At 62.0% G+C, this 24,074-nt stretch overlaps 4 protein-coding genes across 8 annotated transcripts in view; 1 reads left to right on the top strand and 3 right to left on the bottom strand.

Annotated features, from left to right (window-relative positions):
• IP6K1 (inositol hexakisphosphate kinase 1) overlaps positions 1-5,401 on the bottom strand; it is a 36,885-nt gene extending 31,484 nt beyond the window's left edge. For 2 of the 3 annotated variants that reach the window (XM_005485543.4, XM_014265925.3), the window contains exons 1-3: positions 5,253-5,401; positions 4,808-4,862; positions 434-533 (exon numbers count right to left, since the gene is read on the bottom strand). The gene's annotated coding sequence lies outside the window, so the exon portion shown is untranslated. Of the gene's footprint in view, positions 1-433; positions 534-4,807; positions 4,863-5,116 lie in introns of all 3 variants that reach the window. The other variant, XM_005485544.4, reaches the window with a different exon arrangement.
• A 1,231-nt stretch (positions 5,402-6,632) lies between these two features.
• Positions 6,633-12,645, bottom strand: CDHR4 (cadherin related family member 4). 3 transcript variants are annotated; one of them, XM_026792402.2, is made up of 20 exons: positions 12,530-12,645; positions 12,119-12,139; positions 11,788-11,984; positions 11,554-11,716; positions 11,388-11,473; positions 11,177-11,272; positions 10,675-10,778; positions 10,466-10,602; positions 10,220-10,385; positions 9,982-10,132; positions 9,604-9,706; positions 9,195-9,410; positions 8,979-9,118; positions 8,747-8,894; positions 8,471-8,673; positions 8,250-8,389; positions 8,136-8,171; positions 7,118-7,184; positions 6,997-7,027; positions 6,633-6,869 (listed from the first exon to the last, which is right to left on the bottom strand). In XM_026792402.2, the coding sequence occupies exons 1-20, from the start codon at positions 12,576-12,578 to the stop codon at positions 6,814-6,816; spliced, it is 2,310 nt and encodes a 769-aa protein (XP_026648203.2). In that variant the 5' UTR covers positions 12,579-12,645; the 3' UTR covers positions 6,633-6,813. The 3 variants fall into 3 exon arrangements, with proteins under 3 accessions (XP_026648203.2, XP_074406184.1, XP_074406185.1); XM_074550083.1 differs by having other exon boundaries at positions 6,633-6,841; XM_074550084.1 differs by lacking the exon at positions 9,604-9,706 and having other exon boundaries at positions 9,195-9,264.
• Positions 12,646-13,237: 592 nt separating this feature from the next.
• On the top strand, positions 13,238-15,652 carry INKA1 (inka box actin regulator 1). The gene is made up of 2 exons (XM_074550085.1): positions 13,238-13,449; positions 14,723-15,652. Exons 1-2 carry the CDS (start codon positions 13,411-13,413, stop codon positions 15,590-15,592), a joined length of 909 nt encoding a protein of 302 aa, XP_074406186.1. The 5' UTR covers positions 13,238-13,410; the 3' UTR covers positions 15,593-15,652.
• Positions 15,653-15,734: 82 nt separating this feature from the next.
• Positions 15,735-23,974, bottom strand: UBA7 (ubiquitin like modifier activating enzyme 7). Its single transcript, XM_074550079.1, has 24 exons — positions 23,886-23,974; positions 23,616-23,781; positions 22,775-22,909; positions 22,601-22,707; positions 22,326-22,416; positions 22,075-22,216; positions 21,873-21,970; positions 21,620-21,766; positions 21,382-21,540; positions 21,109-21,216; positions 20,950-21,030; positions 20,710-20,865; positions 20,446-20,611; positions 20,172-20,368; positions 19,881-19,945; positions 19,550-19,724; positions 19,362-19,436; positions 18,795-18,984; positions 18,534-18,643; positions 18,360-18,446; positions 18,094-18,285; positions 16,380-16,481; positions 16,201-16,301; positions 15,735-15,913 (listed from the first exon to the last, which is right to left on the bottom strand). Exons 1-24 carry the CDS (start codon positions 23,924-23,926, stop codon positions 15,787-15,789), a joined length of 3,018 nt encoding a protein of 1,005 aa, XP_074406180.1. The 5' UTR covers positions 23,927-23,974; the 3' UTR covers positions 15,735-15,786.
• Positions 23,975-24,074: the final 100 nt, after the last annotated feature.

Here is a 24,074-nt window from a genome sequence, read left to right as displayed (position 1 = left end):
TGAAGTAACCTCTGTGAAACTGAAAGACTATCAGATCAGCCTCATCAACTTTCAGCAAACTAATCTCTGAAGAGAAAGAAAAAAGCACACAATGATAAGAATTCTGAAATCATCATAAGGTGATTCAGCTGCAAATCAGCTACCTGAATGGCCAGAATTAGTAGAGCATGAGTGAGCCTCCAGTTCTTGGAATTTTAGTTCTTATTACAAAGAACTGACACCAATCTGGTCAATGAACAGGACTAAATTTTTCAGTCTGGGCTACTGCACTTAACTGGGTATTCCTGTGGTATCCTTCAAAAATAAGAGCAAAACTCCCACAAACTGTATTTACATATCCTTACTTAAAGGGTAAATTCCAACGGGAGAGGTAAAAAGCAAGCATCTCTAAGATGGCTGCATATGTATTCTGAACAAAACAGAAAAAAGTTACCTTGGAGATGTCACCCAAGCTCCTTTGGCTGAGCAGTCACTGGAATATGGAGCCAACTTCTCACAATCAAGAGGGGGCAGGACCCCAGAAGCAAGTCAGCCTGTGAAATGATGTATGGAAACGAGTTAGCAGTCCTAAATTAGCTTTTATTTAGAACTTTACTTGCTTGTCAATTCAGAATGTTTGAGAGCATGCCTTCCCTAGAGACTGGGACAGGAATTCACAAGTTCCCTTCATGAAGCAAATGCTCTCACTCATTCCTGTGGGCTCTGGCAGATGCTCTTTAGCAAAGCCACCAGTTGGGCTGAGGGGACACACTGTCGCCAGTTGCCTCAGCCACCCTTAGCTGAAAATTCCCAACCAGGGTGGAACAGAGCAGGATCCATGACTGTTCCTCACCAGGCAGGAATGGGCACTAGGGAAGAAAGGCTGGAGCAGAGAATATTAAAGCCCAGCAGCTGAACAGGCCTGGCTGTAGGCCCCAGCACAGGGGAAGCAGTGTTTGGCAAAGCAGCAGGACAGCTGGTGAAGGAGATAACCTTTCTAACTACAAAAGCTAAATCACAGACAGCTTATCTACTGCAGCTCCCAAGCACGTGCAGTGACGTCCTGCCAGGACAGTCACATCCACATCACAACCTCTTTTATCAGATTTGGTCAATGGATCTCCTACTAATATAATTATGGCAGCTACATCCATGTGATTTTTTTAACAAAACAACTGCACCCATTTTAACTACTGTGAGCACATTATACAGCTAGAGAGGCACTCTGTAATAGCAAAGCTTATTCCCTGACTCACAAAAAGGTGTTCAAACACTAATGACACCACATACTGATGGGGTGATGCAAAATAAACGCAAGCTTAAGAAGATTGTCTTTTACACACAGTTAATGCCACTCAAAATGCATACAGAGGAGCCTGTGGAGATGAATGAAAGCAAAGCACCTGCACCTCAGTACCATCTGCAGAGTGGCTCACACCAGCATGGACTACACACGCAGCACAGGCAGCCCAACACACTGATTAAGAGAATTGCATCTCTTAGGAAGCACATCCACCCGAAGAGCACACTGGGAACACCAGAAATAACAGCTGCTGCCACATCAGAACGGCACAACACCGCGCACAGGCCGTGCTGCAAAACAGAAACCAAGCAGCCACGCACACACACTTCCTCTTCCTCCCCCACCTCCCCTACGACAGCAGCAACAAACCTGATATTAAACACTGGCCAGCATCCTGCTCTGCATTCCTGTCACATCAGGAATAGAAATGAGGGACACTGCTAGCTGCTCCTCCATAGAGCTGAAGGGCTCCTTCAGTTTACAGCACGTAACACAAACACTCCACATGACTCTTGCAGAGGGTTCTGTCACATTTTCTGTTCTTTTGCTCCTTTTCTCGAGCTCGCTGGGGACCCTCTGTACTTACTAGACTTGTTTTTGATACATTCCCTCTCAAAGACTGAGAGGTCAGAAATAAAAGCAGTTGTTCCTAGGCATGTCACACTATATAAACAAGCAGAGAGCCACACACAAACTCTGCAAGTCAAGTTCAATGCTGAACCCTGCCCAGCACCAATGTGACACTGTCAAATGCAAGAGCAAACAAATCAGGCTGCAGCTTTTTGTCAATACTAACTTCTGAGACTACAAATCCCAGCACTAACACTCACTGAGATGCTCACATCTCCAACACGTTGTGAGCTAATCCCGGATGGACAGATTGGGGGAATCTACTGACAGCGAGTGAAGTGCCTGGGTTACACTGCAATAATCAAGGCCTCTGTCAGATTTTCCATGGCTTCAGTATCTGCATTTCAACCACAGATGGAAGAAACACACCTCCTCTAGAGCATGGGTTCTGGATATCCAATTCAAACTTAGCACCTACATTTCTTATCCTAGTGGAAGGCACAGTGAGTGCTACCCCATACCAAGCATGCCAGTCAGCATCCACCAGATCCACAAAAACCTTCAGGCATGGAGAAACTAACTCAACACTGACATCTGAAAAGTGATCAAACCTTTTTACAAACATTTGGTAACCCACTGGACCAAAGAGATTGAGCTCTGTAAGCAGATGGTCAACAAACAGCCCCGAGCTTGTACAGGGCTCCTCATCTCACACCAGCCAAGCTCAGCAAGGTCACATTTCAGAGTTTGGTCATTTCACCCAAAAGGAATAAGCTCTGTATTTGTGGGACAAAAAGAAAGAAACAAACCAGGCAGCTCAGACAGGATGAGCAGAGCATACAACTGTCTGATGAAGAAGAAATCCCAACAGTTGTTTAAAAGGCCAATTAGCTGATTAAGGGCACAGGTACAACTCCAGCCTGGGCACTTTTCTGACCTCTGAGTGCTTGCTACTCTAACCTTGACTTTTCACTACGTGCAAGGCAAGGCAGAATAACTTCCAAGTCAGGTGACTTGCACAATCTGCCAAGAGAGGGGATCTCAAAGCACATCTAACTTTTCCTACTATAATATTTTTATAAGAAGGACACGTCCAGTGCTGTCCACCTGATGATCAGGCACACAATGATTCACAGAAGTGGAAGAGAAGCATGGGCACTACAGTTTCGTTTAATTTTTGAATATATGTAAAATGTGGTTTAAAATTATATTTTATGCAAGAAAATAGATAATGTAAAAATACATTGTTGGACTCTTTACACAGTCACACTGCAGATTACCCTGAACTCAGATAAGACCCCATTCCAGCCCCATTTCCCTTGCACCTGCAAAATCATTTATGCACTCACAAAGCTGGGTAGAAAAACAGACAGTTTGTATTTAGCTTGATCAGTCTGTAAGTCAGGGAACTCTGATTCTCACCTGCACAGGCATAAGTAACAAGGCAAGAACCTCCCATGGGTTGCAGTCTATACTTACACGAGCTGAAGCACCTGTGAAACCACACATGGAACGTGAAAGTGGTGATCAGAAGCAGATCTTAAAAACTGTCCCCTTCCTTATCTCAACCGATAATCGTGCTCACTTCCTCCTCTTCTTTGCAAGAAACACGCAAAGGTACCACAAAGTGCCTCATGAAAAACCAGAGGGCCCAGGAGAGTGTCCCACCAGCATACCCTCCCTTTCCATCAAGGATTCCCACACTAATAACCTTGTGTACATCAACTTCCCCTCCAGGAGCTAAGGATCACTTCCCCTGTTCTCCCAAAATTCCTTACGAGACAGGAAGCAAAGGGAAGGCCATGGAAAAGGACATTTCACATCACCCTAACAGGCTCTAACCAGGATAGCACAGGCTGTTCATCCATGCACCTGGAAATGGTTGTGCTGAAAAAGCTGAGAGGGTATGAAACACCCTCCAAGAAAGGAAAAGGAAAATTAGCATTAGGACAATTCAATACATTGACCAAACAAGGATTTGATGCAGTTGAAAAAGCAAGCCAATGTTATCTTGCTGTATAGAGCTCACAACTAAATCTTTTCATAACCCACCACTTTCCTTCCAGCTCCAAAACAAAGCACTTACCTTAGGTCAGAGCTAAGCTAACCCAGAAAAATACTTCACAATCAAAATAAGAAGAAATTGTTACATGGGACTAAGAGAGACCTATTTAGGATTACAGTGACAACATGCAGTAATGATACACCTAATTCTAAAACACTTTGAAGCTCCCAACAGAATTTCTATAACAAGGAAATCAGAATCTTAACTCAGTGATAAACAACAAGAATACCATTATTTTTCTCCATCAAAAGCCTGACCATACACACAAGTGTTAGCATATCAGCTGCAGGTGACAGTTCACTACAATGAGACTTTCACAACACACTACTGCATATTATTTTGTGAGACAAGCTACGAACTATGTTTACACAGCCCTAACGCTCACAGAAACACTACACTAAAAATTAACAGAGACCCAAGCCCCCATCATTCCTGCACCACTCAGTGTTTCATTAGCAAACGCCAATTATTGGAATCGAGCTCTGGAAGCTCTGAACACCAAGTTAAGCCAGGTAAACCTGAAGGGAGGAAAAGCAGATGGAGCAAAAAAAGAGCAAGACAGGTTGAAACGACAAAAGCAGAACATACTAAAGCATATGGCTAGGCAAGAAAAAAAAAAAACCAACAAAAAAAAGAGCGGATGTTAAGCTTAAATTTGAAGGAATATGGACCCAGTACCACCTACCCTAATTCATAATTTAACTCTCCCCTAGGAAAGCCCGGGGAAGGCTGGTCCCGGTCCAGGGCTACAGCCCCAGGAGCACACCTGCCCCGGGGACTGCCAGGCATTCCGGGTGTCCCCAGCGGGGCAGCCAGCGCTCCCGGGCCACCCACACCCTCCCGTGCCGGGGGCAGCGCGGACGGGCCCCCCGCCCCACCGGCCTGCTCACCATGTTGGTTTCATGTTACCGCCGCGGTTTCCGAGCTCCTTCCTGCGCGCAGCTCCTGTGGAAGGGAAGGAAGGGCACAAAGGGAGGGGACGCTCGCTCTGCCCGCTGGGCACGGCCCTGCCCCGGCACCTCGGTGCCCAGCCGGGGAACCCCGCCCCGGCCGTGCCCCAGGCGGGCCCCGCAGCGGAGAGCGCCCGGCTCTCACCCACGCACACACGGGGACGAACCGGGCTCTCCCAGCCCCTCCTCACGGGGCCGCGCACGGACCCCTCCACTCCAGGCCCATCCCGGTGCTCGCTGCCCCCTCACCCGGGCTGCTCACGGGGCCGTGCCTGTGTACCCCCGCTCCCTTCACGGGGCCGCACCCGGGGCTCCCCTCACGGCAGCGCGCCCGGCTCAGCCACCCGCCCGGCAGCCTGGCCAGTCTCTGCCCGCCGCGGCTCACCGGGGCCGGCGCTGCCTGCCCGGCCGGGACACCGGAACACGGAGCCCCAGCGCCGCCGCTCCCCGCCGCCCGAATCAACAACAAGATGGCGGCGCCCGGTCGGGCGGGGCCCGGCGCTGGCCGTCATAGCAACCGCGCCGTCCAAAGCCCGCCCCTTGGCCCTGCGCGCCAGTCCGCACCCGCGTCCCGCCCCACGGGGGCCCTTTCGGGATGCTGATAGGTCAAACTCTGTGTCACTCAAGCGCAGAGCCGCCCCGCCCTTTCCCTAGTGCGGACGGCAGCGCACGTTAGGCACACGTGACGCCCGCCAGGGCCCCGCCCCCTAGCTGGCAGCGCCGTCTGATTGGCTGCCCACGGAGAAGGGGGAGCGCACGGCCAATGGGCGGGGCCCGTGACTCCGCGCGGTGCTGCCCGGTCCGAACCCCCGCCTGGCCGCTCTGCAGCCCGTGTTCCCCGGTACAAACCCACAGCCGGCCGGTGTGCACCCCGTGTTCCCCGGTACAAACCCACACCCGGCCGTCCCGCCGTCCCACACTCAGAGCTCCCCGCCCCGAGCCCCCGGGGCCGCTCCGCATCCCACTTCGGCCGCCGCTCCGAGCGGGATCTCGCTAATGGGACGGGCTCACGCACCACTCCTATACCGCAAAGGGTTAAATTCCCGGACGGTGACGGTTCCAATGGGTTCAGGGCAAAAGGGACCCTCAGGCAAAGTCACACCGGTGACCCCTCTCACTGTGAAATTTCACGGCTGGCCCCTGTTCCCCTTAGTCACCTACTCCCCAAATTAGTCTCTTCCCTCTTATCCCGCCAGTGCTTCATTTCCCCGGGAGCTGCCAGGGAGGCGTCCCGTGGCGCGCTCCTTTGAAATTCAAATCACCGCTTTCCCACCTCCCTCTGGCTGACGCCTTCAAAGCCTCCCGCCGCTCCCAGCTCCTCCTGCGGCGTCCCTCTCACCTGCGCCCACGCTAATTCACTTTTCCTCCTAATTATCAACCCATCCCCTCTGCCCACCAGCTGTTCATCCCAGCCGTTCGCGCCTGCGAGCGCTGTAATAAAGCCCAGCTTGAGGGGGATATGGGACTCGGGGCAAAAGTGGCTGAAAATTACCCGTGGCTGAGTTTTCTGCCTCAGATAACCTCCCTGTGGACTGCCCCGGCTGGGTCACATCCAGAGGCTACAGAGATGCTTCTGTGAGCGAAGCAGACTTGGCCGAAGCTCTCGTAACCTTTTTCTCAGTGCCAAGCCAGCTGCTAATCCTTGTCCCGGGTCACGGCACCCACATGGCTGACGAGACAGTGCTAATGACCCCCGCAGCAGGACAGCCACAGCAGCGCTGCCCTGCGCCGGGACCCCTGAGGCAATCACAGCCGCCTGTGCAATCTCTGACACATTTATTAGCTCTGCACCGGCTGAGGCAGCTCAGGGTGTGGCTGCACCCCGTGTGCAGCAGGTTTGGCCACACAGGATGGGTCTCCTCCTCGGGGCTGTGCCAGCTGAGTGCCAGTGCCCGCTGCTCTGCCCAGCGCTGCCCTGGGGAGCTGTGAGGCACAAGGAGCCCCCTTCAGATCCAGCGCCGAGCCCCGGTCACGCTGCGGAACAGATAATCCCTGCCGGTGCCTGGGATGGAGGCAGCCCTCAGCCACTGCCCTGTGGGCCTGGTCCCCAGCCCTGCTGTCCCCAGAGTCCCCTGCCCTGGGGGGCACAATTAGAGCCGGCTGTTGGGGTTGTGGGACGGGGCACTCACGTGGGTCCTGAGCGTGGCCATCGAGCTGCCCCTGTGGGGAGGAGACGGGAGAGGCTGCTCAGGGCCACAGGGCTCCTCTGCCCCCTTGGCAGGGCACCCACCCTCGCTGCCGCACACTCACTGGGCTGCTGGCATGTGGGTGTCCCTGTTCCTCCTTGTCCCTGCCGTGCTCCACCACACCCCAGGAGCTGCAGAAGGAAGAGGGGAAGGCAGGGCTGCCAGCCTCAACCCCAAGAGATGCTGCTGGGAGAGACTTGCCAGCCAGGTTTTGCCCTGCCAGCTGCACCCTGTTAAGCCCATTGTCCACCTACCTGATTGTCCCCTGGCACAGGAGAGGACTGTGACAGTGCTGTGCTCCCCCAAGCACCACCACCTTTCACCAGTGCCTGAGCACCAAGCAGGTCTGCCACCACCACGTCTGCTTGTTTGCCATGTGCTGGCACGCATCACTCTTGTGTTGGAGGATGCTGTGCTGGGGAAGCTGCCAGGGCCACCCACAGGGGTTGACCCTGGGTCTTCTCCCTTGCATGGTCACTACAGTCACCAAGCACTGTGTCCCCAACCTTGCCAATGAACCTGGATCCTGCTGTTCATCGCCTCGGGGCAGTTATGCCACTGGAGGTGACTCTTATCCTGCCATAGCAGGGCCTGTCCCCTCCTTGCTGTGCAGACACTTGGCACAGGCTGCTCTAGGGTCTGCCAAGCTCTGTCCTGTCACCTGTCACCATCACTGATCCTCCAGGGGTTGTGCAGCCCGCCAGCTCTTCCCTGAGAGCTTTCCCTGGCAAACGGGGCTCATTTGAGCCAAACAGGGGCTCCCCTGGTGAGCTGCAGTGACCTCAGCCCTGGTGCCAGGACCCAACCTTGCAGCAGCCATTGGCACCAGCACAGTGCCAGCCCACCCTGTCCATTGCAGAGTTTGTGCCCCAAAATCATGGTCTACTGGCCAAATTGCTCTCTCTGCTTCCATAGCTCCCATCAGGGCTGCACCCTTGCCCTGGGCAGAGACAGCTCCCTGGCACAGCAAGCCACAGACAAATTGAGAGAATATTAAACATACCCTATGTGCTGTGTCTCCCTGGCTGCCTGCAAGGACAATACAACCACCAATGTGACCACCCTGGCCATGCAGCACTCACCTCTTGGCCAGGAACAGCTTGCCAGGAGCCCGCTTGCTGTGGGAGGAGCAGAAGGCAGACATGAGCCCTCAGCCCTGCTCACTGAGCCGTGCCATGAGGAGGGCTGGGGCTCACCTGCACAGCAGGCTCCGGGCCGTGCAGCCCAGGGTGGCCAGCAGCAGGACACCAGAGATGGTCAGCACGGCCACAAACCAGGCTGGCGGGTGCCACACCGCCTCCGTGTGCAGGACAACCAGCGGCTCCTTCTGCAGCGTCTGTGGAGGCAGGTGGTGAGGGGCCATGGGAAGGTGCTTCAGGGGACCCTGGAGCTCCTCCCGGTCACGGGCTGTGCTCACCGTGCGCTGGGTGGTGGTGCTGGCTGGCACCGGGGTGCTCCGGGGGGTCACCTGCACCACCAGGGCCACCAGGCTGCTGCGGCGGCGGCCACCAGAGCCGCTCCCCACCTCCACCAGCAGGACAGAGGGCTGAGGCTCGGCTCGGGCACCGGGCAGGTAGACAAGGGTGTTCCCCTCCATCCGAAAGCGCCCGTCCTCATTGCCTGGGCGAGAGGCTCTGCTCAGTGTCACAGCACGGCCAGGGCTGGTTTGTGCCGTGCCTTGGCCGCTCCTCACCTCCAACAATGGTGTAGGTCAGCGGGGCGCTGTCGGGGCTGCCGTGGCACAGCAGGCGGGTGACAGGCTGGCGGCTGCCCGGGGACCCGGCGGTGATCCGCAGCTCCTGCACCTCCGGGGTGCACTCCGGCAGCTGGTCCGGCACAGCCTGCCGGGAGCAGGGGGAAGCGGTGGGGTGGGCACCCCCGGTCCTGGCCTCCACCACAGCCCACCCAGCGGGCTGCCCTCACACCTGCAGGCGCACAGACACATCGCACAGACGGCTCTGCCTCTTCCTCGGGTCCAGGTCATGGTGGGTGTCCGTCAGCCGCACCACCAGCCTGTAGCTCTTGTGCCGCTGCGAGTCCAGGGCTCCCACCACGCGGATCTCGCCTGTGAGAGCCGTGAGCTGCTGGGAGCCGGTGGGTGCCATGGGTGTGCGGGGCTGGGGAAGGGGCAGGGGGCTTACCAGTGCGCCTGTCGATGGAGAAGGGCTGTGCGGAGCCAGGGCCCCCCTCCAGGCTGTACTCCAGGCTGTCCTGGGGGTAGTCACGGTCAGTGCCAGCCACACGCCCCACCACGCTGCCGAAAGCTGCTGTCTCTGGCACGGTGAAGGTGGCGCTGCTGGGGCACGACGGTCTGAATTCATTGACAGGTGTCACCGTCACCAGCACGGGCACACGGGCTGTGTGGCACACAGCTGCTCAGCCAGGCTGGCACCACCCCACAGCCTGTGCCAGGCTGGGTGACGTGGGGACGGAGGCACCACCCCTGAGGTGGGCATCTCTGCGGCAGCAGGGAAGGAATGTTTCCTCCGTGATCTGCTCGTTTGGGAACTGGGAGAGGTGTTTCCCCACCCTAGGGACATGGGCACTCACTGCTCTGTCGGGGCTGCCCTCCCACTGTCACCACAATGGTGGCTGTGAACTGGAAGCCCAGAGCAGCCATGGCCTCCGAGTCATAGTCCAGGGTGGTGTTGACCTGCCAAGCCAGGAGGGGAGACTCAGGCTGAGCTGAGGCACTCTGCAAAGCTCAGATGATCTGCAAAGCCAGAGTGTCCCACAAAGCCTGGGTGTCCCACAGGGATGTGATGCCAGGGGAGAAGGAGGGAGTAAGTGAGGAGAACAAGCAGGACTTGGGGAGAGGGACCCCTGACTCAGAACCTGGCATGGCAGCACATGTCACAGGGTCCCATTGTCCCACTGGGCTCTGGGGTCTGGTCTTGCTGTCCAGGCACTGCCCGTGGCCCCACTCACCTTCAGCTGTGGCCCCTCCATGCAGAAGTGGGAGAGGGAGGAGGGAGGCCCCTCGAGAGCATAGTGCAGACACCCATCAGCGCTGGTGGAGCCGGTGCACCTCAGTGTCACCAACGTGCTGCCAGGGGACATGGTTTCGGGCACCTGGGACCTGTGGCGGGGCAGCCAGCAGCTCAGCCTCTGTCCCATGTCCTGGATTTAGCAGACTCCACACACCCCGCTCCTCCCTGAACCGTACACGAAGATGGCTGGGACACATCTCGGTGCCAGGCGCTCTGTCCTCTGCACGGTGACATTGACCGTGGCGATGGCGTGGTCGTCGGGGTGCAGCGCGTTGTAAGCCCGGATGAGCAGGTGGACACGGCTCTCCGGCAGCCGCCGGGTGCTGCGGATCTCCCCTGTCTCTGCAGGAGCAGCCACGGCCTCGCACTGGGCTCAGGGACAGTGACAGGGTGGCCCTGGGGATCCCTGCTACCCTGCTCACCCTCATCAATGGTGAAGAGCACAGGAGCCACAGGAGCCAGGATGGCATAGTGGACATTGTCACCGCTGGCATGGACCTGTGTGACCACCTCCCCGGGGCCAATGCCTTCTGTCACCGTCACAGCCCGGTGTGGCTCACTGCAGGTGAGGTGGGCATTGTGGCACGGCCTGGTGCCACCAGCACTCCCCTCCTGGGCCAGCCCCACTCACGGGAAGGTGACACGAGGATGACGTGATGGCAGCACCTCCACCCTCAGGGCCCTGCTGCAGTTGTGCCCGTGACGATCCATCACCTCAATGTCCAACAGGAATGTCTGTGGGCCAGCACCAGGGCAGCTGTGGGACAGCCCTGGGTGGGGATGGGGATGGGGATGGGAATAGCGATGGGATGGGAACAGATACAGGAACTGAGACAAAGGAGAGGGGGCAAGAGATGAGAATGGGGCTTGGAGTAGGAACAGAGGTGAAAAGAGACGTGGAGATGGAGCTAAGTATGAGCTGGAGACTAGCTAAGTATGAACTGGAGAATGGGCAGGAATACAGACAGGGATGAGGATATGGAAGGGGATGGGGATGGAACAGGGCTGGAGCACTTGTGGGTCCAGGGGGAGACAGGGGGCAGAGCAGGATGTGGAGAGCTGTGGCCAAGGAGGGGCTAAGCCCCAGTGGACTGAGAGGTGGCTGTGACCAGCCTGGCGGTGCTGGTGCCCACCTGGGTATCCTTGCTGGGACCAAAACCATTGCCAGGTGCCAGCACCAGGCCCCGGGGGGTGAGCGTGAGTGGTGTGCTGTCGTTTCGGAGCCTGAACTGCAGAAAGGAGGGTGATGGGAACCCCTGTCCCACTCCTCCATGCCCGGGGTTCAGCTGTCCCCAAGGCTGCTCCCTTCTGTGGGGGTGTGGCCCCCAGGGAGCTGCCACTCACCGTCAGCCCACCAAGTGGCTGTGGCAGCACCACGTACAGGGGTGTCTGGGGTGCCACATCTGCCAGCACCTGCACCACATCAGCCTCTGGAGCAGAGCACGGCTGTGGGAGCTCGGTGCTGGCTAGCACCCACAGCCCCCACTGCCCTGTGGCCCCCTGTTCCTACCTGGGCTGGCAAAGAGGGTGTCACAGTGCAGCACGTGCCCTGCTGTCACCCGGACAAAGAGCTGCTCCTCCACCTCATCCTCACCAGGACAAGCAGCCCGCAGGATCAGTGTGTACTGGTTCACCCGGTGGGCATCGAGCTCTGCGCCAGCACGCAGTGTCACCTGCCGTGGGGACACAGGCACTCAGCAGGGCGCCTGCCAGCTCCTGCCCCACTCCAATTCCCCAGCCACACCTCTGCCCGGAACGTGGTGGCATCTGTAGGGTCAGAGCTGATGGCGATGGAGTTGAAGGGGTGCTCGGGCTTGATGCTGTGCAGGGTGACATTGGGACTGCTGCTTGAGTTGCTGCAGGACACGGTCACCTCAGCGACACGGGTGCCTGGCACTGTGTCCTCACTCAGGGTCACCACACGTGGCAGGTCAGGCAGGACTGGTGGAAGACCCCAGGGAGCACTGATGGCTCATCCAGCTGTGCTTGCGGAGCTCTGCTCCTGCACCCAAGCACCAGTGCAGGCACAGCTTTCCCTGGCAGACACGGCTGGGTCCAAAGCACCCCGCTCTTACCTGTTGCTCTGACGAAAATCCCTGCAAAGAGGAGAGTGTCACCACAGCCTGCCAGGTGTGCCCTAGCAATGTCCTGGGGAGGCCTCAGAATTCCCTCTGTGAGATGCTCTGATGAAACCCCCTGTGGTGTCTGGATATGCCACAGTGATGCCCCAAAGAAGCCCCAGTAACATCCTGGCAATGCTGAGGACACCCTGAGGACACCCGGGCAATGCCCTGAGCATGCTTGTGTGATGCTCCCTCCCCGCCTCAACCCAGCCAGGCAGCTGCCAACCCCTCTGCCCATCCTGGGGTCAGCCCCAGGAATGTGGGAGCAACCGAGGAGAACCTCTTCTCTGCTGCCTTCCTCTCAGTCATCCACCCACGATCTGGCAGAGGGTGTCCCGAACACTGCGACCTTGAAGCACCTACCCGGGGCACAGAGGCTGAGGAGGAAGGTGAGGTGTCCGTGCATGCCCATGGCTCGCTGTGTGTTTGGGACAAGCTGCAGCCGGTTGCCAGGGCTGCTGGGCACCACCCCAGCCCGGCGTCATGCCGTCCATCCCCACCCGTGGTGGCCGGCCCGGCCAGGGGAGGGACAGGGCACGGCTCCAGTGCCCCCGGCCCTGCACGCCGCCGCTCCCGGCCCCTTCGTGCCGCTCGCAGCTCCGTGGGGTTCGGCTGCCACCCCACGCTGTTTCACCACGCGGCACGCTCGGGAACCGGGAAAATTAGCTGGGAGGTAATTTTTGGCCGTGTTCTCGTTCATTTGCAAACCAGCGCCGCTTCTCCCGGGATCCCCATTAAGCGCTATTAGTTCCCAATTAACGGGCACGGCGGCCCGGGTCACTCTTCCCTTCCCGCCTCTAGCGCCCAGCCCGGCTCTGGCAGCCCGGGGGCGCGGGGTGCCGGCGGGGGATGCCTCCACCGGGGCTCTGTACCGGGGCTGCCCTCCTTCCCGGCGGGGCGTACCGAGCTGCAGGCCCCCCGGTGCCCGCGGTGCCGCCTGCCGGGACACGGATCCCGCCTGGCCCGGCGGTGCCCGGGTGGTGCCCGGCGCGGGGCCCCGGGGCGGCGGGGAGGGGTCCGTGGGCGGGGCGGGGCCCCGGGGCGGCGGTGCCGGTGCGGGCCGGGCTCACGTTACGGCGGCCCCATTGGCCGGGGCGGGGCGGGGCGGGGCCGCCGGGCAGCGCCGGGAGGCGGCGGGCACGGCCGGGCGCTCCGTCCGCTGTCGCTGCTGCTGCCGCTCCGCCACCGGCACCGGCGGCTCTGGGAGCGGGGCCGGGAGCGGCGCCGGCGGAGCAGGACCGGGCATGCACAACGCCCGCCCAGACGAGCTCGGCGCCGACCGGGTGAGTGCCGCCGCGGGCACCGGGAGGGAACGGGACGGGACGGGACCACCGCGCCCCGCCGCCCCGGGACTGCGGGACTGCCGTGACGTCCGGGCGCTGCCGGTGACATCAAGGCCGTGACATTACAGGAGAGGCCAAAGGCGGCGCGGGGACGTGTGGGACCCTGGCGGTGCGGGGGCACGGGTGGCCAGCGGGCACAGTGTGCAGCTGTCAAGGTGCCAGCGGCACCGTGCCCCCGGAGCTGCCACCCTGCCTCCCACCTGGGCTGTCCCGAGGGACGGCGGTGACAGGGTGGCCCTTCGGCTCTCCTGGGCCTGCCACATGCTTACCCAGCACCTCACAACCGGCTGCCCCGGTGTTCCCGGCCAGCGGCAGGACTGGGCGGCTCGGAGTGGTGGCACATTGCCACTAGGGCTGGATAAAAGGGTCCCAGCCAGGGGGAGGGGGACAGGGATTTGCACGGGGACGCGGAGAGGGACAAGGACAGTCCTGCCAGCAGCTGTGTCAGGGCCAGGCAGAGAGGACGGAATTATCGGTCCTGGAAGCAATCCCTCCTGCACACTCAGCTTCCCGCGACTCCAACGCGGAAAGGAAAGCGGACGTAACACCCTGCTTTTGGGTTCAGACAATAGGAATTCAAGAGCGAGGAGCGGCCCGGCTGCGGGAGCCAGCAGTCCATTCCAGCGCCCGCCCGGCCGTGCCTTGGTCCCCGTATTTCCCGGCGTTTGGGGGGTCCCGGGCCTTGGGCGCAGGCCTGGCTGCACCCTGACGTCACCTGGGGTGTCCCCAGCTGGAGGGCGCAGGGTGGGTGGGTGGCCCTGCCGAGGCGCGGGGGCAGAGCCCCACCCCAGCACCCGCGGGTGCCCCGGGGCTGCCGCTGGCCCCGTGCCACGAGTGGGGCTCTGCCGGAGGGGTGTCCCGGCCGCCTCCCCGCCGAGAACGGGGCACTCGAGGGGCTCTCGGGGGGGCAGTGCAGCGCCCGCTCCTACGTGCCGTGGCCCTCTGTCATTTCCCGCAGGCACGGCCGGGGCTGGGTGCCTGCTTGCTCACCCGACAAGCCGCTGCACGCCGGCCGGCTCCGCGCAGGAGCCGCAGGAAAGCGGGGCCCGGGGCTGGAGGCAAGCCGGGACCTGCGGCCCGCTCTCCGCACCCTGCCGCACGCCCATTGCGCCAGCGGAGCCCCCACCAGCCGGGGCGGGGGGGCGCGGGGTGCCGATGGGGATGGGATGGGGATGGCGGTGCTGGCCCTGTGCTGATCTCCCTTTCCCTGCAGTGGTGCCGGCGGGACGCGGGCCCGACGCCGCGGGCGCACATGCACGGCACGCGGCAGACACCGCCCCAGCCCGGCAGGGCCTCGGGGCCGGCCCCCCGCGCCCCGCGCCCCGCCTCGGCGGCGGACTCGGCCTGCAGCCTGGACCCCGGCGGCGAGGAGGAGGAAGGAGGCGGCCCGGCCGCTCGCTCCCCCCCGGCCAGCGAGCGCAGCCTGGAGTTCGACTCAGGCTACTCGGAGGCGTCGGGGGGCACGTGGAGGGAAGAGGAGGCGCCCGTGCGGCGCCGGCATCTGCTGCCCTGCCAACGGGCACACCGGCTCTCCGCCGGCCCCGCCGCCCCGCCGCCCGCCCCCGCCCGCCGTGTGCGCCCCAAATCCACCTCGGACGCCTGCCTGGAGCAGTGGCGGGCCCTGGAGCCCGCCGACACGCAGGACTGGACCGTAGCGCTGCTGTCGCAGAGCCGGAACCGGCAGCCTCTGGTGCTGGGCGACAACTGCTTCGCTGACCTGGTGGAGAACTGGATGGACCTGCCCGAGGTGGGCGCCGAGCCGCGCCGCCGGGCCCCCGCCGAGCCCTCCCGCCGGCTGGCCAAGCCTCCCGCCTTCCTGCTCAGCCTCTCGGGCAACGTGCGCCGCAAGCTGGCCAGCATGGCCCGGCCCCGGGGCACCGACGGGGCCCGGCCGGGGGGCCGCGATGCCACCAAGCGTTTCTCCTGCCCACTGGGACTGGGGGGACAGCCCAAGGGCGCCTGCTTCCACCAGTCGCACAGCAACATCGCCCAGCTGGCCACGGACTTCCACCGCTTCACCGCCTTGATGAACAGCCGCAGCCGCCAGCCCATCATCTGCAACGACGTTATCGGCTACATTTAGCCCGGCTGCTGCGGCCGCCTGCACCCCCACCCTGTAAATAAACCCCCGTTTTATACGGTCTGAGCGCCACAGCGTTTATCAAAGGGAGTGCCTGTGCCCCGACTCCAGGCAGGGGCAAGCAGGAGGGTTTTGCAAGGAGGGCTATTGCAGCCTGCAGCGTTTATTGCATGGGACAGGAGGGGCTGGGCCCTTGCTCAAGGTAGGGAGCACAGGAGAGGGGGACGGCTATCTTCAGCCTCAGCATCCTCTCCTTCACACATATACAGCAGCTCCAAGTCCTGCTGCTGTGGCATCCTGGCATCCTCCAAGCTCTTGGATAACCTGTAGCAGAAAAAGGGGGTTTTGGGGACACTGGCTTGTCCCCCAAGGCTGGCTGAGTGCTCCGGGGGTGCCTTGGGCCCCTCAGGGGTGTCCGGCCAGGCTGGTGGGATGCAGGGGCCGGCAGCAAGGGGCCGGGCAGGGGTCCCGCCACGGGAAGTGCTGCCGGCAGGATGTTTATCCAGCAGCCGGCTGGGAGCTGCACTGCAGCTGGAGTGGCTCAGGATTGAGGCAGTGGGGGCTGGAAGCCCCCCCTGGGTCAGGATTGGGCCCTGGAGCTCTGGACCCACCTCTGTGCCTGCTGCCGGGCCCGTGTCTCTGCATCTGCCTTACTGTCATAGAGCACGGTGTCACCACACAGGAGCATGGTCACGGTCCAGCCCTGTGTCCTCTGCAAGAGGTGAGTGTTAGGATCTGTCCCTGCATCCCCCAGGGTGACCTGACTGAGCTCTGACAGCGCTGGGCTCACCTGCAGCCAGTCCAGCACCTCCTGCACCGTCATGGCCTGTCCATCTGCGCCGACTGCCCGCAGCTCCAGCCGGTCCCAGCAGCTCCACTCCCGCCCGCCGTACTGCCAGGGGGTGGCAGCCAGCACTGGCACCCCAGCTCCTGCTGCCCAGCCCCATGGGGCAGGGACTGCTGCAGCACAAGGGCTGGGACACCAGGGCAGGCAAATGGGCAGGGTGATGGGGGCACCATGGTGGGGAAAGGACACTATCCCCCCAGCACTGCTGGGCTCCACTTAAGGGTCAGTATCAGTGTGGGGCCGGCACTGCCCCTAGCCCCGGGCCAGGACAGCGCACAAAAGGCCATTGAGGCATTGCCCAGCCCCACACAATCACCTCTTCTCATGCCTGTGGCCCCACGACCCCTGCTCCGGCCCAAGGAGGCCGCTGTGGTGCCAAGCCCGGGGCCGTCTGGCAGGGCTGCCCAGCCATCTGCCCTCGCTGCAGGCAGCGCCAGCACTGCCCGCCTGGCCCCAGCCCCGCTCGGGAGGGGTGCTCACACCTGGTCACTCTCCCTCCTGCTCTCTGCTGCCTTCTCACCTCCGCCTTCTGCTGCCTGCACTTATCCCCCTGGTGCAGGGAAGGGCTTAACCCCCTCCTCACCAGGGCAGCAACTGCTCAGCACAAAGGGAAAGCCATGGCCTGGCCCTCCACCAAAGTGCATTGCTCTGGCCCTGGGAAACATATTTCTCTGGACAAGGCTGGCCCCCAGCATGGGCTCCCCAGGTCCCCATGGGGACATAGGTCACACCAAGCAAGCCCTGGGGATATGTGTTCCCACCCAGCCAAGCAGCCGGGTGTGAAATGTCACACAGGGTGTCCTCGCCCTGGCACATGGAGGTGTTGGGTGCTGCTTCAGGGACCTGAGGGCATGGCCAGACCCAGCAGCATCCTCCATCCAGGGACGATGCCAACCCAGGGACACTGCAGTCAGGATGGCACAGGGCTGGGCATGGGGTTTGAGGGGGCCGTGGGGCAGCCATCAGCCCGAGGTGGTGCTGGAGCCGGCACAAGGCAGTGGAGTCGCCTCCCTCTCTCCCTCCCTCCCCCTCTTCCTGCCCCCAGCCCTGGGCCCCCCGGGCCAATCTGGTTCCAATCGGCGCTTCCTGCCGTGCCGGAAGGGCTGCCTTGCCTCGCACGCCATAAACCCCCAGACAAAGGGGCCTCTATAGCCCAGACGGTCCCAATCTGGGCCTGCCCCCACCCCCGCCCTCCCTCCCTGGTTCCCCACCGCCGGGACCCCCGGCCCCGCTCCCCCAGGCAGCCTTCCCGGCCCGGTGCCAGCTGCTCTCTGCCTGCCGCAGCTGGTTTCCATAAGCCAGATGAGTGCGGCTGCAGCGGCTCCCAGCCCGGCTGTGGGGCTCAGCGTGGGGCCTGCCATGAGGCACTGGGGCTGCTCCAGCCCCATGGGCACCCAGAGCATCACAGCATCCCAATGGGACAGTGGCAGTGTCAGTGCTGGGGGGGTAGCCAGGGAAGGAGCTGGTTGGAGCATTGGAGCATTCCCAGCCCACTGCAGCACACAGATCCATTTCTGGAGTGCTATGGCCAGGGCTGCCCTTGCTGCATGGCCACCTCCTTTCCTTTCCCCTGGCTCCCCCTGACCTTGTCCCACAGCAGGTGCCACTGGCCCCTGGGTGTCCCCCACCTGCAATTCCACGGGGAAGAGGGTCCTACCCGGTAGGTGTGGGCTGGCGGGGGCTGCACACGGAGCAGCAGGCAGGCAGACAGGCTGATGTTGCTGTTGCGGTAGCAGCTGAGCTCCTGGCAGCCCCACACCAGCTTGTAGAGCTCCAGGCACGCCAGCCCGGCCACGGCCGCCGTGGTGGTGATGATGGCGGGCACGATCCGCCCAGCAATCCGTTTGCTCTGAGGACAGCAGGGTGTCACCAGCTGCCCCACACGGGACAGGGACTCCTGACCCCACAGGCTGCCCCTCTCACCATCTGCCATTTGGCAGGGGAGATGCCATAGTTCTCTGCACGCAGGTTGGACGCTGCTGTGATAAAGTCTATGTGGACATCGTTGTCCTGTGGGGAAGAGTGGGGCGACATCTGCATCCCATGGGGACATCAACTCCCCCAGGCTAAGCAGGGCAACCTGCCTGGCTCTGCTACCTTCTCAAAGTGGATGGGCTCCATCAAGGGTGCTTGTGTGTCCTCATCTCCCAGCAGCTCCTGTCTCCACTGCACCAGGTCCTCGGTAAGCTCTGTCAGCTGCCTGTGATCTGGGGGCACAGGGATGTGATATTCCTGCTCTGTGGCACTGCTGGGGTGCCCCCACCTTGGTCTGGGTCATCTTGGGTGCTGGAGCAGGCACAAGAAGCCACAGCCCCACCACCACCAGGCTGGACACAGGAACATACCTGGGAACCTCACCTGTGGGAACTTGTGCCTCCTCTGCGGGTTCCTCTGTGAGGGGGATCTGGAGCCCCTCCTGGGGTGCAAAGGGTGGCAGGACCACATCACGGAGCATGGCCCGGATGGCCGCCCGGTCCCTGCATGGTGGCACCCTGTGCACTTGGGCAAAGAGGTGGGCAGCAGCCAGGACATAATCCAGGTGGGTGTCCTGTGAAGTAGAACAGGGGTGGGTGGCCATGGGGTGCCTTGCTGGGGTGGTCCCACATAGCCAAGGGCTGCCAGCACTGCCCCGAGCCGGTAGAACTGCCTGGCTTTGCCCCAGAGTGGAGGTGGAGGAGCCTCTCCTCCTCCTCTGGCCACAAAGCACAAGCAACTGTCCCCTGCAGTGCCCTCACTGAGGGGACAGGGACAGACCCAGCCCAGGACCTGGCAGCCCTGCACAGGCTGTGGCAGACATAGCAGTTCAGTATTCCCAGTATGAAAACACAACTACAGTTCAGTATTCCCAGTACGCCCAGCATAGGCTTGGCTCCCCCTCTGCCCATTCCCATGTGAGACCCCACAGCTCTCCTTCCCTGCACTCACATTGTCAGGGTTGAATGTCAGCGGATGGGGACAGCTCCTGTCCCCTGCCCAGAAGGGGACACCCGGGCTGGTTTCCTGGCACAGGGAGAGAAGAGTCAGGCCCAGCAGTGTGTGCCCCTGGCTGCAGCGAGGTGGCGGCTGGAGGGACGGGCGTGCAGCGGGTGCCAGCTCTGTGCTGCTGGGCTCACATGCTCCGGGGGGTAGATGTGCAGCAGCTGGGCGATGGCATCGTGGTAGCAACGCTGCCAGCGCCGCCGTGCCCAGCACACGCAGTCCTGCCAGTCCCGCGGCCGCTCCCGCAGGCTCTCCCACACCTGCTCCAGGACCTTCCCGGGCGGCTGCTGCTCCAGGAAAGCTGGCTCGCTGCAAATACAGGCAGCTGCTGGTGCTGGCTCAAGAGAAATCCTGTCAGACATCTGGGTGGGACGTGGCATCTGGCACCCTCTCCCCGTTCCCAGCAGTGCCCTGGCAGAGCTGGAAGCTCCTCTCCCAGTGTCACTACCCATAAAGACCACTCACTCCATGAACTGGTTGACTTGTTCTGCAGGTAGCTGGAAAAGCCCCTCAAACTCATCACGGGCCCACTGTGGAGGAGAAACGGGTGTTGAGCACTGGGACCTCCCCCTTACGCCCCCAAGCCCAGGGGAGGGGGAGGCTCTGGCAGGGCCAGCAGCAGTACTCAGGCTGCCAGCAGGAAGCAGCTGGGGCCATATCCTGCCCATGGCTCACCACTGGAGGGAACAAGGGGAAGGAAGACAAAGGTCCCGGTGCCTCCTCGCTGGGCGCTGTGGCTGGGGCAGCTCAGCCTACCTGCAGCGTGTGCTGGATGGTGCGGGGGAAGTGCCGCAGGGTACACATGGGGAAGGCGCCATCCCTGGGGGCGCTGGCTGGCCTCAGAGGCTCGGTCAGGGATGGTACCATGGCCAGCACGTTGCCCCGTGTCCCCTCCGTGCCCGAGTCCAGCAGCGGTGTGCGACAGCGCAGACAGCGTCTCTCCAAATAGGCGCCTGCAGGGAGCCAGGAGTGCTGGGGCCCCAGGGAGCAGGTGCAGGGGCTTGGCCCCCTCACCCTTCCTGGCACTCACGGGCCTCTATGGTGTCCAGGGCGCTGGCAACGCCATCCAGGCGCCGGAAGAAGCTGTCCTTGTAGAGCATCTCGGTAGCAGGTCCAACCTGGTTCTGGTGAGCAGTCACTCTGACATCAGGGTTCATGCGCTGCACAGCTGCTGCGGCCACCACCGACTTGGGCTCCTGCCAGGGCAGAGAAGGGGTGGGCAGCCCTAGGGAGCCCCTGGAACAGCCAGGGTGCCCTTTGGGGTGAGCTCAGCCCCTGGGTCATGCTGCCTCACTGATATATCTGCTGAGCGATACAGAAACTGCCGATGGAGGTTGGAGAGGGCAACAGTGTCCATGTCGGTGACGATGAGCTCCCCATCCGGCCCCGCCGCCAGCCCCATCATGGCAAAATTTTTCAGCAGCTCACAGCCAATGGCACCAGCTCCCACCTGTCAGGGCAGAGATGCTGCAGCTCCCTGCGTGCCTGTTGGATGCTCTGCAGCCTCCCAGTGCCGCGGCCCCTCCCCACTCACCACCAGATACTTCTGGTGACCCAGCATCTCCTGGAAATTGGCCCCGAAGACGGCAATCTGGCCATCGTAGCGAGAGCCCCTCTGCCGGGACAAGGAGCTGAGTGAGCACAGCAGGCTCGGCACCCCAGCAGCCGGGAGGGGCTGGGCACGGGGTCTCACCGGGGCACATTCCGCCTCTGTCAGCTGCGCAGCCCCCGCCAGCGCCAGGCACTCCAGGGCATCGAAGTACAACCACTGGTCCAGGGGCACGAACTTCCTCGTGATGGCCTGGGGCGAACAGCCCGTGGGCAGGGCAGGCGGCCAGCGGGTGCTCCCTCACCCCGCCGCAGCCCTGCCGCCGGGCCCGCCGTCCCCAGGCGGGCAGGAGGTGCCCTCTCGTGGCCACCAAACGCCACCGGACAGCCGTGGCCAGCGGGACCCCGCCCCGCTTACCTTCAGCACCTCCTGCGCCGCCAGCGCCCCGACCACGGCGGCCACGGGGCACAGGTCCCCGGCGCTGACGGTGGCGAAGGCGCGCACGATGTCCTCGTCCAGGGGACCCTGCTGTGCCCGCAGGCTCCGCGCCAGCTCCAGCAGCAGCTCGGCATCCGCCTGCGGGCAGAGGGGAGAGGCAGCGCCCGGCAGGGCGGGGCGGCTCGGCAGGGCCGGCGGGAGCAGGACAGGGACTCACGGGTGCCCTGGGCCGGGGCAGGCGTTCCCACTCCCTGCGGAAAGCGTGGAGGGCCTGGAAGGCGGCGTGCAGGCTGCGGCTGCGGGGCAGATCCTCAGGACTGGCCACCTGGATTTTGGGCTCCTCCAGTGCCTGGCACAGGGGCTTCTGCCAGCACAGCACCAGGGACTGGGTGAGTGCTCTCCTGGGGCCCAGCGTGGCACAGAAGTACCCCAGCACGGGGGGCAGCACTGTGGGGCCGAGAAGGACTCACATGGGAACACTGCTGGCGCTGCTGCACCTGTGAAACCAGACCCCCACAGCGGTAGGGCGAGAAGGAGCTGGTGTCACTGATCTCCAGCCTGAAGGCATCTGGGGACAAGAGGAGCACAGATGTCACATCAAGGTCACTGCCAAGGACCCGTGAGTTCCTCAGCCCTGAGCTAGGGCAGCCAGGATCCCCCTGGAGGTCTCACCGAGCACATGCACAGGGACAGGCTTCTGGCCGTTGAGCTCTGTCATCCCCTGCACGCCAGAAAATGTCACCAGGTCACCATCGTGGAAGAGCTGGCCATGGCTGTTCTCTATCCCCATGTGTGTCACCACTCCTGGGTTGCCCTGAGGAGGGGAAGGCTACGTGAGAGTGGGGCACTGGACCAGGGTGGCATACAGCCAGTGGAGGAGGCAGCAATTTTGAGAGACCTGCAGGGGCTGCCCTCCCTCCTACCTGGGAGATGTGCTCCACAGCAGCAGACACTGGATCCCCTTCTGCTGGGTCATCAACGACAAAGTGCTCCCCGAAGTCACAGAACAGCTGCCTGGAGAGGACAGGCGGGGTTTGGCCAGAGGAAGTGCCCCACCAAGCTGCCCCAGCACTGCCATGTCCTGCCCAGGCCCAGCAGCCCTGCCAGGGGGCTACTGGGGACAAGGCTGCAGTGCAGGGCTGGGGCTCTGGGGACAAGGTGACTCACAGCCAGTGCAGGACCCCATGAGACCCCTTACCCTGCCAGCCCCTTGGTGTCAGCCACGATGAAGCAGATGCCCCGGGCATGGCAGAAGTCCCCGACGCGGAGCTGCTCCTCCAGCGGGGACTCGGTCAGCACCACCACCTGTGCCAGGTGTGTCAGCGAGCGCGGCCATTCCGGGGCTCCCCCCGGGGCCGGCATGCAGGCTCACCTTGAAGGAGGCAAGGAAAGCCTCCGAGAGCTCCCCGGTGTGAGCCTTGACCACCACATGGGGGTTCAGCTCAGCCAGGGCCCGCTGGGACGCCTTGGCACGGTTCTGGCCCAGATCACTCTCTTTCAGGAGGAACTGCAGAATGGACACATGGTGGGGCACCCTATGGGTCTAGAGTGCAGCTCACCACTGTGGGTACTCCACAGGCCCTGTCTGCACTGGGGAGGAGGCCTCTGCTAAGGACCTTACCTGTGACAATGAAGGGCACCCTGTGCCTTACCAGCCTTCCCAACTTGTACTGGTGATTGGAAGCCCCTCACCCCAAACCCATACCTGCAAACAGGGATTTTCGCACCTGCACCTATTACTGTGACATCCAGGCACATCTATACCTGTTACTGGGACTCCCACCGAGTGTGCACCTGCACCAAGATGCTTGTACGTACCTGTCTGTATATGTTATGGGCCCTTCCCATCCATTCCCGTGCCTGTTACTGGGATTGCTGCCAGTACCCATTATTGGGGTTCCCCTCCACACTCATACCTGATACTGAGACCCCCACATAAGTCTGTACTTATTACCAGGACCCTTATCAATACCTATACACATTATGGGGCCCCTCATCCATACCAGTACTCTGGGACCTGAGCCCATACTCATTACTGGGACACCTGCCTGTACCTCTGCCTGTTACTGGGGCCCCTGACTGTAGCTATTATCGGGATCCCCACCCATATCTGCACCCACTGCCGGCATTCTCGCTAGTTCCTGTTATGAGATCCTCACCTGTGAACCTCACCCGTACCTGTCCCCAGGAGCCCCGCCCGGCCCCGCCGGTACCTGCTGGGTGCGGTCGGCGGCGCAGACGGTACCGCAGTCGTGCAGGACGACGCAGCCGGTCCCCGCCAGCACCAGTGCCGTCGCCACCTGCGCTCCGGTCCCGCGCAGCCCCGACACCAGCACCGCCGATTCGGGCAGCCGCCGGGCGCCGCCGCCCAGCACATACCTGAGGGTACCGGCGGGGGCCGTCAGCGGGGGCCGGCCCCACTGCCCCGCGCCCTGCCCCGACCCTGTGCCCCTCCGGTGCCCGGTGCCGGTGCCCGCACTCACAGCTGCCGCGAGTACCGCGCTTCCTCTTCGCTTCCCGCCATGACAGCCCCACCCACCGACCGGCCGGCCACACCCCGGGGCGGAGCCAACCCCGCAATGCCCCGCCCCCACAGCGCAGCATAGCGGCGGGTATGGAGAAGGCCACGCCCCCAAACTGGCGCTCTGAGGCCACGCCCCCGAGGCCACGCC

Source organism: Zonotrichia albicollis, chromosome 12 (genome assembly GCF_047830755.1).
Source record: "Zonotrichia albicollis isolate bZonAlb1 chromosome 12, bZonAlb1.hap1, whole genome shotgun sequence".
Classification (NCBI taxonomy): Eukaryota; Metazoa; Chordata; class Aves; order Passeriformes; family Passerellidae; genus Zonotrichia; species Zonotrichia albicollis.
This window is presented reverse-complemented; position numbering and strand designations above follow the sequence as displayed.

Excerpts from the sequence above, each read along its gene's own strand:
- CDHR4 (XM_026792402.2), bottom strand. The coding sequence starts at position 12,578 with ATGGGCATGCACGGACACCTCACCTTCCTCCTCAGCCTCTGTGCCCCG. Across the intron at positions 10,603-10,674 it reads CATCCTCGTGTCACCTTCCC|TGAGCCACACCGGGCTGTGA; the intron begins GTGAGTGGGGCT and ends CCTCACCTGCAG. Across the intron at positions 10,386-10,465 it reads GCTCTTCACCATTGATGAGG|AGACAGGGGAGATCCGCAGC; the intron begins GTGAGCAGGGTA and ends CTGCTCCTGCAG.
- INKA1 (XM_074550085.1), top strand. The coding sequence starts at position 13,411 with ATGCACAACGCCCGCCCAGACGAGCTCGGCGCCGACCGG. Across the intron at positions 13,450-14,722 it reads ACGAGCTCGGCGCCGACCGG|TGGTGCCGGCGGGACGCGGG; the intron begins GTGAGTGCCGCC and ends CTTTCCCTGCAG.
- UBA7 (XM_074550079.1), bottom strand. The coding sequence starts at position 23,926 with ATGGCGGGAAGCGAAGAGGAAGCGCGGTACTCGCGGCAGCT. Across the intron at positions 22,417-22,600 it reads GACACCAAGGGGCTGGCAGG|GCAGCTGTTCTGTGACTTCG; the intron begins GTAAGGGGTCTC and ends TGTCCTCTCCAG. Across the intron at positions 19,725-19,880 it reads CAAGTCAACCAGTTCATGGA|CGAGCCAGCTTTCCTGGAGC; the intron begins GTGAGTGGTCTT and ends CTGTATTTGCAG.